The 14,715-nt window shown below is 46.7% G+C and overlaps 1 protein-coding gene across 1 annotated transcript in view; it reads left to right on the top strand.

Moving 5' to 3' along the window:
- The first annotated feature begins 12,575 nt into the window (after positions 1-12,575).
- The window catches only part of SLC67A1 (solute carrier family 67 member 1), a 67,618-nt gene continuing 65,478 nt past the window's right edge, over positions 12,576-14,715 (top strand). The window contains exon 1 of the mRNA XM_075712747.1: positions 12,576-12,630. Coding sequence (XP_075568862.1) covers positions 12,576-12,630 — 55 coding nt within the window. The remainder of the gene's footprint in view (positions 12,631-14,715) is intronic.

The raw sequence follows: 14,715 nt of genomic DNA, 5'->3' as shown, positions 1-14,715 counted from the left end.
GCTGCCGTCCTCCCCTAGTGCCGGGAGAGGCCAGCGGCCGCCTTTCCTGTTTTCTGCCTCCTCGGTTTTATACATTCCTGCGACGCAAGCCGAGGGAGCAAACCGCCCTGCTATTTGCAAGATGTGGGCGTGCCCTCTGCAAAATCCACATCATGGTCCTTCCAAACCGTTTTCAGAGGTTAGCCAATATTTACGCAGTGCTTGAGGGATGCTAGGAACTACGGTTTGAATGGGAAAGTATTTTCAGGGGTTGCTTCATGTTTGAGGCTGCTTGACCTTCCAGCTCACCTGGGAGGTAAAGCAGCTTGAGTTTGAGGTTACCAGCTCTTTTTTCTTAGCTCGTCTTCTTCACTGCCAATGCTCCCCATCTCTTTGACCTGTTGTTGTTGGTTGTTTTTGTTTTTTTTTTTTTGTCCCATTATACACTTAGGTTTTAAGCTGGTGGTGATAATTCTGGGGACTTTCCACTCTCAGTCACCAGTTCTAGCAGTGTCTGTGCTTCTCTTCTGTGTGGAGATAGAGAGCATCCAGCCCATTTGAGGAGGAAATACTGCCTGCATGGAGAGATGTTTTTAATTTGGTGAATCCGTGAACTCTAAGGCCAGAGGGGTATGTTATGATCCTCTAAACCAGCAGTTTGCCTAACATGAGCCACAAAATCTTACCACCAAGCCCATTAGCTTCTTTAGAAATTCCTGCTCCAGAACACTGAGCGGAGTAATTACCACTATAGTTAGAACAATGCCCCATAAGAATGAAACATTTTTGCTCAAAATATCCTAGCCATATCTGCTTGTGTCAGAAAAAACAATGACTTTAACTAGCATGTATTCCTGCTGGCTGCTCTGCTTTGAAAGGGTGAGGGGAGGGAAAGCAAACTCCTTTATGGCGTGTGCATCATTGCAAAGGGATTGCGATTGCAGGAGGTTTATTGCATTGACTGTTCCTGTTTGGAAAGAATCCAGGCTGACCGTCAGAGGCAGGGCTCAGTGTGATGGCTTGGAAGATAGGGGAAGAAAGGTCCTTGCACTGTAAACCAAGCAAAGAGCAACCAAGGAAATTTGATAAGAAACTATGAAGGTAACAAAAGAGAGAGCCTCAGCGCTGTTGTTCTGACGGGGCTGGTTGTTGCAGAACTCCAGGTTAACTTCTGCAGCACAGAGGGCCTGGTGAGACATTTGTGTGTGGACGTGAACGGGTATGGTGCCAGGGAGGAGCACTCCTCCATCTTCTGGAGAGTCTCGAGGTGAACATCTCCTGCAGGAATTTTTTCTCAGCATGCTGCCAGACAAGCAAACCCATTGTTGGGCCCCTGAGGCTTGAAGGTTTGTGCTTTGCTCCCTTCTAATTTCCTTTAATACACCATTATCATATACACCCAACAACTCAGGATTCTTCAAGTGCTGTGCGATCCCCGTGCAATTGCTTTATTTCAGAACATGTTATATTCCATAATTGCTTTAGCAGAGACACAGACCAACAAACATCAGTACTTTATCTCCCATGCACTTCTCTTTTACTATACTTGTGATCACAAGCAAGTGGCAGTTTTGCATTTATACCAGTGGCAATTTTGCATGGTGCTTTGGAATCCTGCTTAAATGAACCAACTGCAATTAAAGTTCAAGTTAGTGTAGACTGCCCAAACTTCTCATCTAGGCTTTTTCACCAATGACATAACTCTGAATTATAAAGCCCATGTACATTCAGAATTTTCCATTTCTTGACACGGTCATAAAAAGTCAAATTACTAGATTTGATAGCTAGGCAAAACTACGCTAGTTCAGGGGTTAAAATGGGAAAAGATAATCTGAACAGAACCCTGAAAAAAATCTGGTAGTTTTAATTCAATTTGAATTGCTTTTGTTGCGTTCTCAAAAATATGCAAAAGCTAATGCTTTACTTAATTTCATTTCCTTTATTTTTTTTTATTATCCTTTCTGTTCTTGGTTGTTAAAGGAAAAGCTAGCCTTGCTGTCCAGCTGCTGCGCATCATTAGTGGTAGCAGTGAATTTAGCCTAATCTATTGATGGACCTGCCACTGTACCGGGGGCCATCGCATTCTCTCTTCACAATCTTCTTCTTCCATCATGTTGTTTTACTAGATGAAGTCCACTCACCATCTGGCCTTTCATGACTGATTGGAAGCCTGACTGGTTTGCAGGATGCTCTCCGTGAACTGCAGTGTGGCAAGCCTTACTGACACCGTGCTGTTAACTTGGAAAGCAGGCTGGGAACGGTGGCTACCAAACAGCATTTTGGGCTCACAATACATACCCGTGGAAGGTGGCTCTTTTTTGCTGTCTGTGTAGTCATATTTGAGCAGCAGTTAAATATTCTGTTTATTCACACTCCCTGCTTTTCTGTTGGTATCATTTTTGTGAAAGTCATGCTCTACGCTCATAGGTACTGTTCGTTGCCACTCTTCATATCAAACGAGAGGTTTGCATTTTGCTTGTTTTGACGTTCCCCTTGCCTTTCGTCTTGGTCCATGGTAATATTATTTTTGGAGTAGCTTTTCATAGGTTATTTCTACTTTCTGTAGGGGGTGTGAGGTGAAGGGGCCATTACACAGGTTTTATTTTTGGTTTCATGTTTCTTAAGTAAACAGGTTTTTTGAATGCTGATAGTTTTGCGCAAGTCCTGAAAGAGGTTGTTCATGGCCTGGACTGTTGCAGAGGGGAGGTGCCTGGTCCAAAAACAAGCCCAAGGGCAGCAGTAAGTACATCAGGAGTATCTTCAGATGGATCCCAGCGCACACCCAGAGGAAACAAAATCTAAGAGTAAGACCCCCACACATGCACTCCCCCCAAACACTAGAAGATGCTCGAAATCTGACTCTGAAAGCTTAGGCTTGCAAAAAGTGAAGGGTGTCTAAAGAATCCTCATGATAAAGACCTTAAAAACAGTGGCAAGGGAAAGTAAATGAATCCAAGTGTGAAGTGCCCCAGTCATGGTCCTCTTCCCTGCCCTGGCCACCTAATTCCTGCCCGCTCCCGTGCTGGCTGAAGCCCTGGGCCCCAGCGCGGGCAGCCGAGCTGACTGAAAACTGACCCAGGCCATAAATGTTTGTGCTCCGGCCTTGCCCTCCCTCCCTCCCCACCTTCTGTGGGGCACGTTTCTGCCCCTCGTCTCCCCACCGCTCGACGGGGCGGTCCGGCCGCCGGCGCTGCCGCCGGGTCTGCCGGGGGGACGGGCAGGGGTGCGGGGGGGCAGCCGGAGCCGCCGTGCATCCTCACCTTCTGCCAACCTCTGCCCGCCGGGCCTGGCTGCAAAATAAGGGAGGAGCACGGCGGCGGAGCTGCCCGCGGGATGTCCCCGATGTGCGGGGCAATGGTGCCCTCTAACGTCGGCTGGGCCCGGGAGAGGCGGGCGCTCGCCCCGGTCCCCCCGCTCGCCCCCGGGGAGCGCGGCCTCGCCTCGCCGCCGCCCCGCGGCAGGGGTGGCTTCCAGCACGATCCCCCCACCCTCCCCCTGTGCATCTGCAGCCGGTTGTCTTCCCGCAGCTCGGAGACCCCTGACTTGCTGGCGTATCCTCCCGTGATCCAGCTCCCGGGGATGTCTGCTTTTGACCCCGGGACTTCAGACGCCGTTCAGTGCATCGCAGGAGCTCTTGGCTGGGCTGTACACAGTGAGACGCTCCCTTGCTTTCTCGCAGCTTGCCCTGAAAGCTCTAGGTAAGGTTTGCCGGGGAGACTGCTCTCCAAGCCACCAGTCTGCAGAGAGCCCTTTGCAGCTCAGGCGAGAGCAGCTTATTGAAACGTGCGGATTTTAAATGTACGTGGTGTGCACAGTACTTCTACAGTAATAAAATGTATTGTAGCTATATTCACCATCCTCTAGATTTTTCAAGTTGTTCTGAGTCTGTATGATTCCTTGACAAGATTTATGAATAGAAGAATGCATTCACTTTATTCTGTGAAAATTAGGGTTAAGGTATAGCTTGGCAATCGTAGAATCATAGAATGGTTTGGGTTGGAAGGGACCTTAAAGATCATCTAGTTCCAACCACCCTGCCATGGGCAGGGACACCTTCCATCCACTTGGTGAGGTTGCTCAAAGCCCCATCCAGCCTGGCCTTGAACACTTCCAGGGATGGTGCATCCACATCTTCTCTGGGCAACCTGTTCCAGAGCCTTACCACCCTCACAGTAAAGAATTTCTTCCTAATATCTAATCTGAATCTACCCTCTTTCAGTTTAATACTGTTACTCCTCATCCTACACTAGACTCCCTGAAAAAGAGTTCCTCCCCATCTTTCCTGTAGGCCCCCTTTAAGTACTGGAAGGCTGCTATAAGGTCTCCCTGGAGCCTTCTCTTCTCTAGGCTGAACAGCCCCAACTGTCTCAGCCTGTCCTCGCAGGGGAGGTGTTCCATCCCCCTGATCATCTTTGTGGCCCTCCTCTGGACCCATTCCAACAGGTCATGTCTGTCTTATACTGGCAGCCCTAGAGCTGGACGCAGTACTCCAGGTGGGGTCTCACGAGAGCAGAGCAGAGGGGGAGAATCACCTCCCTTGACCTGCTGGCCACGCTTCTTTTGATGCAGCCCAGCATATGGCTGGCTTTCTGGGCTGTGAGCACACACTGCTGGCTCATATTCAGTTTTTCATCCACCAGTACCCCCAAGTACTTCTCCACAGGGCTACTCTCAATCCACTCATTACCCAGCCTGTATCCATGTTTGGGATTGCCCCAGTCCAGGTGCAGGACATCGTACTTGGCCTTGTTGAACTTCATGAGGTTCTCACAGGCCTGCCTCTTGAGCCTGTCAAGGTCCCTCTGGATGGCATCCCTTCCCTCTAGAGTATCAACGACACCACTCAGTTAAGTGTCATCTGCAAACTTGCTGAGGGTGCACTTGATCACACTGTGTCATTGATGAAGATATTAAACAGTACTGGTCCCAATATGGACCCCTGAGGGACACCACTCATCACTTGTCTCCACCCGGACATTGAGACATTGACTGCAACTCTCCGAGTACGACCATCCAGCCAATTCCTTATCCACTGAGTGGTCCACCCGCCAAATCCATTTTAGAGACAAGGATGTTGTGCGGGACAGTATCAAATGCTTTGCACAAGTCCAGGTAGATGACATCAGTCACTCTTCCCTTATCCACCAATGCTGTAACCCCATCGTAAAAGGCCACCACATTTGTCAGGCATGATGTGCCCTTAGTGAAGCCATGTGGGCTGTCACCAATCACCTCTTTGTTTTCTACGTGTCTTATCACAGTTTCCAGGAAGACCTGCTCCATGATCTTCCTGGGCACAGAGGTGAGACTGACAGGCCTGTAGTTCCCCAGGTCTTTTTACCCTTTTTAAAAATGGGGGTTCTGTTTGCCATTTTCCAGTCACAGGGAGCTTCACCAGTCTGCCACAACTTTTCAAATATGATGGATAGTGGCTTAGCTCAATGGTAGCTCAAATCCTGGGAGCCCAAGAGAAGGACATGCAGTTGTAGAGGACGCGGACCTTGAGACACATACCTGGTTTCACGCAGGGCTGGCGTGCCTCGGGTTGCCCCGGGACCTTTGTCTCCTCTACCTCTTGCTATGGCTGGTTCCCTCCCTAGGAGCGGGTGGCAAAGTAATACAGCGCTGTGGGATCTGGCTGTTCCTTCTCTTGCTCCCCAAGTTGGATTCCCTCTTCTTATTTGCCTCTCCCTCGGGGCTTGCTCCCTCCTTTTCCTGCGATGGGGTGTTGAGATACTATGTGATGATGCAGCACGATGAGCTAATTTCTCCCCCCTCCCCAACCCCCGGCTTCTTGTTTGTATTCTTTAATTAATCTATCTTCTCGCCTACAGCTTTACATTTGCTTTTTGCGTAGTAACGTTCTGAGGACATAGCACTAAAATTTTATTTGCTCTTAATCTTGAAGAGCAATCATTTTATAATCTCCCTGCTAGATTCATAGCATTAATTTTGCTGCAAGCTTTGAGTGTGGACCCAACACGACCCAGCCACTGATGAACCTGCAAGGGGAGTGGTTCAATGAGTTCCCTTGGTGGAGTCCATCACATTCGTTTTACAGCCAGTTTAACTATAAGGCTGCCCTGCCTGGAATACAGTATGTATTCCTACAGAGCAGGGAGTTAATTGTACCTGGATCCAGCAGCACACTATAAACAGGTTTATGTCATGCAGAACAATTAGTTCTGTGACTCATTACTGGGAGCTCAGCCTATGTTCTATATGGGGCAGCATTTAAGCATTTGTATGTGCCGCCCGCAACGGCAGTCAGAACAAATCCCACTAGTGTTCAGCATCCTGTAGATCCAAAGAGAAAGTGCCATATCCCCTAAAAGAGCAGAGGGGGTGGAAGACCACGGCTAACACTGGCTTAAAGGTTTTTTAATGGTTTGCATTGCATCCACCGACATAGCTATTTCTTAAGGAGCCAGTTCTTGAGTTTTGGACAGAAGCTGAAAGGACCTGCTACCTTGGGCCATGGTCAGAAATGTTGCTGAATACTCTGATTACATGTGATTGTAATGTCCTTTGGTAGATAGTGGAGGCTGGGAGAAAGCTGTGTTTTTTCCTGTGCTGTGACCAGGTTGAAAAATCATCAGGTCATTCTGTAGCCTTAAAAGCTACCCTTACCAGCTGCTCTGCCACTTCTTGCAGGAACTATTGCTAAAACAAGTTTGTAGGGCAGTGAGCTCCCGGTGTCTGACCCTGAGTTTCAAGTAGGGTGAGTTTTGGACTGAGTGAGGACAGGAGGATCAGGCACAGAGAGATGCAATTGTACCTGACTCTCAATGAAACTTTAATATCATAAACGTGCAATTAAAAACACACCCTGATGCTGTGCAGGGTAGCAGGTATCTCACTGTCCCCCAGCAAGCATGCAGTCACACAAGAAGGCATTTCAAAATGAGATGGTACAAATTCTTCTAGTGTGAACCATGAGCCACATTCTCAAACATAGTCATGACCAAACGAGTCTGAAACAAATGTTTTCCTAACAGTAAAAGCAGAAGAGGAGCTGGATGAAAGACCCAAAGATTAAATCCTGGCAGCATGGAAATTGGAGGCAAAATTCCCAGTGAATTGGGGTCAGGGTTTCAGCCTAGAGCCAAGTAATCTAGATCTTGCAGCTCTTCTCAAAGTAAAAATGAGTCAGTTGGTCATTGCTGTTATTCAAAGGGAAAATATAAACCAGGTGAAATCATTTAAGCTGACAGTGGCCAAGTGGTACTGAGTTTGCTCTGGAAGGAAAAAAATATATCTGGAGGTGTTATGTTTATGGAGTCTTATTGCTTTCTAGATCAAATGCACTTGCTTTGCAGATGGGAGGATGGCTTTTTTTTTTTTTTTTTTTTAAACTGCCAGCCTGCAAATTTAGTATAGAGGCTTTCCTTTTCATGCACCACAACCAGTAAGCAAGATTTTCTGCTGACCTGCCCCTGCAGTCCTGATAAGGTCCTCAGCCCCTCCGCAGTCCTGCAGCTTCTGAGGGTGTCTCCGGTGGGATTTGAGGCGGTTGTCACTTCACCTGTGCAGAGTCAGCTGTATTTGGCAAATGATTTAATTGCTGAGGCTCAGGAGAAATATAACCCACCACTCCCCTGGCTGTGCTGGGCAATAAATAAAAGGAATAAATCCTTATTTTTTTCATCTTGAAGGTAATGAGGAGAGAGCCTGGGCAGAGCTGCTGAGTAGATGGGTGTCGGCTTTAATAGGAGTCTCTAGGACCCAGGCAGCATAGGAAGCCAGGGGGAATTTCTTCCTAGCACCCTCCCTGGGGCAGTTTGACAGAGAGAATCCCACTGCTGTCTGGCAGGGTATTAGAAAAATGAGCTGGGATAGACCCCTTTTTCTAGCAGCACTTTTTCTCTTTCTTTGTTTCAAATATCCTAATTATTTGTAAAATCCTCAAATCCAACTGCTGCTTTGGCAGGACTGGTTCTCAACCAGTTTGGATTGAAAATTTGCAAGACTCGCTTGATTTCTGGAAAAGCCAGATCATCGATCCTGGTTTTAGTGCATAGAGACTTTGAGGTAGGGAGTTGTGCATTCCAGAAATGGAACATGTGAACTGGGAAGCAGAGCTCCAAGTGAGCTCTTCTTGGGTTATTTCCACCCTCTCCAGAATGTGAAAAGATTTAATGAATGCCAAATGGTACTGACAGTGGCAAGTCCAGCCCAAGACTATGCAGGCATTGCTGGTTTATACCAGCCTTGCATACGGCCTAGAATTAGGCAGCAATATCAAAACAAAAAGCCTCAAAACCAAATACTGCAACAGAAAATGTTTAACACATCCTGGTCACAGCCATCACCCAGCCCCCCATGAGCAGCAGCCAGCTCCGGTTGGGGCTGGCAAACTCTTGTGCTTTGGCAAGTTTAGAAGCTCTAATTCCCTCTCTGTGCTCTTTCCAGGGCATGAATGCTTTTGCCACTCCTTGCGGAAGGGTCTGGGTCTCTCCCTCTCTGGTGGCAAGTCCACAGGCAAGTGCTAATACCTTTGCTCAAGGGCAAAGAGTTGGGGGTGTGAGCCTGTGATCGTTTTGGGGACAAGCTTTAAAAATTATTTGAAAATATTAAAAAAAAAAAAAAGCTCTTAGGGATTTTCTCTTAGGAAAACTTCTGTGTGCCACTCATGTCCCACTTTAAATTGCTCCCGATGCGAGAGTTGGATCCTAACAGTATGCAGTTTGCTCTGATTCCTTACAGAGAGACAAATTTCGTTCATAGCTCCTGGTATTGTTCCAGAATAATTCTGAGGAATTATTGTAAGCAATGTGCTTTCAAGAGAGCACTTTAAAGACACAACTGAGCAGGTTTGGGGTCTTTTTTTGTATCAGACATACCTGCAACATGTTAGGAATACATCATCATCCTTTGCTCTGAAGAAATGCCATGCCTATAGAGATTAAACTGAAAAGAAGCGAAGCGAATGGTACCATGCAGGTGCTGGCCTCTTAACAGCGAATTTTCACATGTATTTGAAGCGGGACTTATTCGTATGATAGAGTAGATTGACTGTAGGGATGTGTCTTCTAAACTTTTCCACCTCTTACCTATCTGTCCATGTTAGAGTTTCATGTTAGAGTTAGAGTTTCATGTTAGTATTCAGTGTTCAACATGGGTTTAACTGAATTACCTTGAAAATTTTCCCCAACCCGCTGTGAAGATTCCTGATATCCCACTTGAGAGCCATTAATGGGTCCCCCCTGCAACCTCAGTGCTAAGGAGCCCATGAGGACATTCCACCTCCAGTAAATGAGGTTTGATTTCTTTTTGTCTCAGGCGAATTCAAGTGGAGGGTGGATGAGAAGGCCAGGAAGAAGCAGTGAAGGGTCTCCAAAGCCTTTCTGGTTTGAACAAAAACCCAGCAGTTGTGGGACTGTCATCCCTCTTGTATTCCTAATTAAAATCAAGATTGTAATTGTTCTCCCCAAGTAGGCCTGGCTACAGTCTTTATTCCCGATGCAGGGGATGCAGACATGGCTGTCAGAATGAATACTGCCAAGGGCTAGTGTCTTCTAGAGCTTCAAGAACTGTGTTTTTCCCAGGTGAGTTGGATGACAGGCAGGAGTACGGGCTCTGCTCCGACTTGCAACTGTGTGAACTCAGGGGTTTGCTCTGACCGTACAAATCCCATGCAAGACTTCAGCTGAAATGAAGTGGTGTTTGTTAGAGGGAAAAAATTAAAGACCTTGGGTGAGGCTTTGAAAGGCATTTAGAGTCCAGGTATATCAAGAGGTGTCCGGCCACCTTTGGGATTTCATCACCTCTGAGCTGCTGATAAATCCAGCCCTGGCGACTATGGGATACCTTTGTCCCATCTCTTGCGTCCAATCTGCAATGTAGGGTTGTCTCCCACTCATGTAGTGGATGGAGCCAGCTGGGCACAGGGGCAGCCATCCCCTTCCCTCCTCATCCCACATTGGCTCCACACAAGTCCTGAGTCCGTGCCAAACCAGCCAGCCAAATGGAGCAAGGCTGGGAGGGTACATGTGTCTCCCCCGGCCCCGAGTAGATAAGGATTTGTCTGAGGATGTAACACAGGCCCTCCTCTGTGCGGGGAAGCCGTGGCTGGGATGTGCAAGGTTTTACAGACACATGCTTTGCCCTTCTCTAATTGCTTTATGCAGAAACATACATTAGCAGAAACACTGAATACACATCCATATTTTGTTTGTGCTGTGTATAGCTTCATCAGAAGGCTAACCAACAGAGAGATTCTTGTTACATTGTGTTGCTGGTGGTCTCTCAAATGCTTGAGAGTTATAAATCAGGCAATTGTTTGATTCTGACACAGGAAAATGTTTTGGTAAATGCAGGAGGCTCAAGACTAGCTGAAAATGTCTGGGGCTCCCATTGTGTGCAGAATGTAATGTGTGCAGAGGAAATCTGCAGCATTCCTACGGCAGACCACAACAAGAAGCTCCATACAGCCCCAATCAGTTACAATTCCCATATAAATTATAATGGCTTAAATGTTATTTAAATGATAAACAGCTTTTGCATTCCAGACATTGCTGCGATTCCAGAAGGTGGCTGTATAATACCAGCTGAATGAAATATTGCATATTGCAGGCTAAGTATGGGGCTTTATTTGTGTGTGTGTGTATCCACTTTTGTCACATCTAGCATATTCTTTGGCTATAAACCTTGGTCTTCCAAAGCACTGTGTGTATCTTGGAGCCCAGGGCTTCATCCATTATCCAGCAGCAAGTTGTCTGAAGGTCGGTCACGCCAACATGCCAGTAAGCTGGAGACGCAACCACAGAGGCGGCAGAAGTATCCATCGCTTCTAGGCTGTCACCATCCCTTATTAGTGTGTGCAGTTTTGCCTGGACCCTGCTCAGCAGCAGATGGTATAACCACTCCTTTAATCACAGTTTCCTACATAGATGGCCATGTCATGCTTGCTTAAAACAAGTGTGGCTTGAGCATTAGGAAGAAGAATGGCAAGTTTGGGGGAGATCATCCCTTGCCCAGGAGAGAGCTCACCCAACAGACCTGGGCTTTCACTATGGGAAGAATCATTTTTTTCTTGCTGATTCATCAATGTCCTAGTGTAGCGGACCACTAGAAGCTGGTGGCATTTTCTGGCTTTTGATGCTTTCACTTGAAGAAGAAGGTCAGAGGCTGCTCTGCGGGCAGCCCAGCAGCCCTTCTCCACCGCATGGCAGCAGCTCATTGAAACTTGAGGGGCTTCTGTTTGCCCAGGAGAGATTTTGGGGCAGAGGTAGGCCACAGCCATGACAGCACCTGGGAGATGACTCTGGAGGTGGTCCTCTGGCTGATCTAAAATACATCCTAAGCAAGGTGCCACTCGATGTGAGCACGCACAAGAGGCTCCTGCTCCAGCGAGGTCCTGCTGGAGCAGATGAGACTGGATGGGTACAAAGAACTGAGCCTTTTCTTCCTATTTGGTCATGTTATTCTTGGTGTAACTCTCCTGAATTCAGGCCACGGGATTTTTCCAAAACTCTTACAATTGACACAGTCTCTGCCCCATCTGCATATTTTGTTGTCAAATTCCAGCATTCAGAAATGTTCTCTTTTGGTTTAATTTTTCCAGAATATTAGAGAGGAGAAACTGTCCTGTGGTTAAACAACGGGGCTGGCATCCAAAGGATGATGGAGTCTGACTCCAGCCTCTTTCACAGACTTCCTCTGTGATTTCAGGCAAGTCATTAAATCCCTCTGTCTGTTAGGGTCCCATCTACAAGACAAGGAGGATCTAATTCTTTTCCCTGCTCTGAGTCTCAACTTCTTTTTGTGTTTGCAGGCCACCAAATGGGACCTCAATATTACTTAGAGCTTTGGGGTCTTACCATTAAAAATTTAATAATAACCAGCCATATTTCTGATAAAATGTGATTTGCAGTTTAATATGCTAAGTAACAAAGACTTTACCAAAAGAATGAACAATAGCCTTTTCCATTTCACAAAATAATTTGCCAGGCAGAATAAGCGCACCAGCATTTTTATAAAAACAAATTATAAATAATTGCTTTTTGCAATTTAATACACACATAGAAAGAGCCAAAAGAGCTCAGCAGCCACCAGGAATCTGATTTCATTGCCGATTTGGACTGTCTCTGTAGTTTTTATGAAAATCCCTGAAGACTGTGCTATTTTGTAAACTAAACATGGCTTTTTTTGCTGGCCATGTGGAGTCTTTTTCCATTCATTAGTGAGCTGCTTTTTTCATGAACACAATTAGACAAAGGAATAAATCAGTCAACAAACATGGGACATAATTTTGGCAATACCAGGCTGTCTATGCTCTTATTTTCTTAACTGTATAAATCTCTCACCAGACTACAAATGAGACCAGTTCCCTCAGTGTTGAGGTCGGGGGAAGAGAAGGATCGGGCCAGATCCTGTGGATTTGATGGCTTGCGCCGACCACGGCTGGTGTTGAGCGGTTTCCCTAATTATGACAATTCGGCATTCCTGCTATTGGGAAATCGCTTCTGGATATTTCTTTCCTCTCCTCTCTCGTACTTCAGAGCATAAGAAACATCACCAGGATGATAGCTCTCTGAGGGCTGTGTCTCTGTAAAGGGTTTTCATGTCTCTCCTTGCCCGAGAGGCGTATCTGCATGCCTCACTGGTTTTGGTGCAGTGGCCTCACGATGCTCTTGCAAGGAGAGGAAGGTACGCTCATAACTGTTCATCTCGCACCTCACGTCCCTCCTGCCACCCTGCAGCACACAGCCCATAGAAATACAGTTTCTCTTTGCAAGGAGAAATGAAAGTTTTGCTGGACCCAAGAGGCAGTGATTCCCTCCCTGGCATTCCCAGCGAGCTCGCCTGCCTGCCGTAGGTATGGGTGCATAACCCCAAGGGCAAGGATTTATGAGTTGTCTTCACTGGAGCAAGATTTGGTTCATCCTACCGGGTTTTTTTTGTACCTGGAGAGACCTGCCACCTCACGTTCATAGAGGATTTGAGGCCGGAGAAATGCCCTTCATCACTGGGCAGCACGCCTACACTTCTATTGCTCTTCAAGGCTCTTTTGAGGCTGTGAAGCTTGTTTTGACCCTCTGCAGACAGGTGAATCCCACCCAGAGTATCTTGTGTTGCCACAGATCATATTAAGCTTCCTAGGTGAAAAAATACAAGTTGAGAGAAGGATTCAGGGTTTATTTCCCCACAATTTATCCTTTTTCAACCAACATTTTCAACTACTGGTATTGCTCTGGGTGAATTTCCCTTCCCCACGCATATGCACTTTGAGCTGGCCATGCTTCCTATTTCCAGTAATTTAAGAAAAGGTTTCTGCCCAAGTAACACAAACAGTAAGTCTTTATAAATTTTTTTTGGTAAAGATGTTCTCAGGTTTCCTGTTCTGTTTTTCCAGAGATCACCAGATAAATAGGCCTCAGGAAAGATAAACCAGAGAAGGCAACTACAAATACTCTAGAAATGCTGAGAATAAGTGTCAAGACTTAATGCATAGCTAATGGCCTAATCTACAGTTTCATCACAAGACACCTATCTCCTTGCTTGCTTTCACTGTAGTCTACCTGGAATATCTGTCCATTTAAATTTTATTTATCCTACCCAAGAAAATCCATTTCCTATTCATAACCTATTCCTCCCCAGTTTTTAAATTAACCTTTATTTTTTAAAGATGGCTTGTCAGTGACTGAGCACTACCTGTGTTGTAGTCTAAAACTGAGCCAGAAGGAGCCTTTAGATAAAAATGCACTGCCTATGCCATCTGTCATTGATGGTGCATTATTGCTGAATTGGCCCCTAGCTGCATGATTACAAACAGTGTTCAGCAGGGCATAGCTGGGAACAGAGTTAATCTCCATCATACTTCGGCTCCTGCAGACATTTTCAGACAGGCTTCCCACTCAGGGAGGAAGAGGAAGATCTGCCTGGTGTCAGTCACACTGGCTGTTTTCCCATCAATGCATGTGCTGCCACATTTAGCCCCTAGGTCAACTGATTCACGGGGTGAGATTTTAAATATCAGGCACTGAAATTCAGGAAAGTCCAAGTTCTGGCGCAGAAGACCTTGTGGGAGGACACCGAGATGATTTGGGGCCGCCAACATCTTGGCCAAGTCTGGAGAATACAGCTCATCCCTGCGTCCTTGGGGCCAGGGCAGCATGGCCATGGCTTGGCTCACAGCTTGTAAAGGTGGCTTAAAACTGCTACCCTCTTCCCTTTGTCTTGTCTGTGCCAAAGGGCAGGGATGGGGAGGTAACTGACCCTGCCCAAAAAGACTATTGCTAGAAGAGGATTGCTGAGTTGTGCCCAGGACACTTTCTTACTTACAGCCTGATCTGGGATGCTAAGGAGCAGGCTTGGGCACTGACCCATCAAGAGGCATCCAGTGATGCACAGGAACCGAGTCCAGTGATTGTAGCTCATTCTCCATGGCTGCCCCCACGCCAGGCACTGAGTTTAGGTCCCCACTTCTCAGAACCGAGTTTAGGTCCCCACTTCTCAGAACCGTGTCTTTTGCCCTAGAGGCTGAAAACTAAATGCCGGTTTGGGGGATTTTTTTTTTTTACTCTGTTTCCCTTGTCAATGCCAGTAAAAAGAAGCTAAATCTGACTGAGAGCGTGTGGCTGGTTAGCTGTCTGCACTGCATGCCCCAGGCAGGACAAGGCTCGTATCTGATGGAGAGAAGCTGCATCTGCAAGTCATTGCTTCCCTCGGTTGCCTTGCTGGGATCTGTTTTCAGTTGCTGCTGAGACAAACTCACCAGTCAAAATATTGACG

The sequence above is a fragment of the Pelecanus crispus genome, chromosome 6 (assembly GCF_030463565.1).
Source record: "Pelecanus crispus isolate bPelCri1 chromosome 6, bPelCri1.pri, whole genome shotgun sequence".
Classification (NCBI taxonomy): Eukaryota; Metazoa; Chordata; class Aves; order Pelecaniformes; family Pelecanidae; genus Pelecanus; species Pelecanus crispus.
Note: the sequence above shows the minus strand (reverse complement) of the source record. Positions and strands in the feature narration are given on the sequence as shown.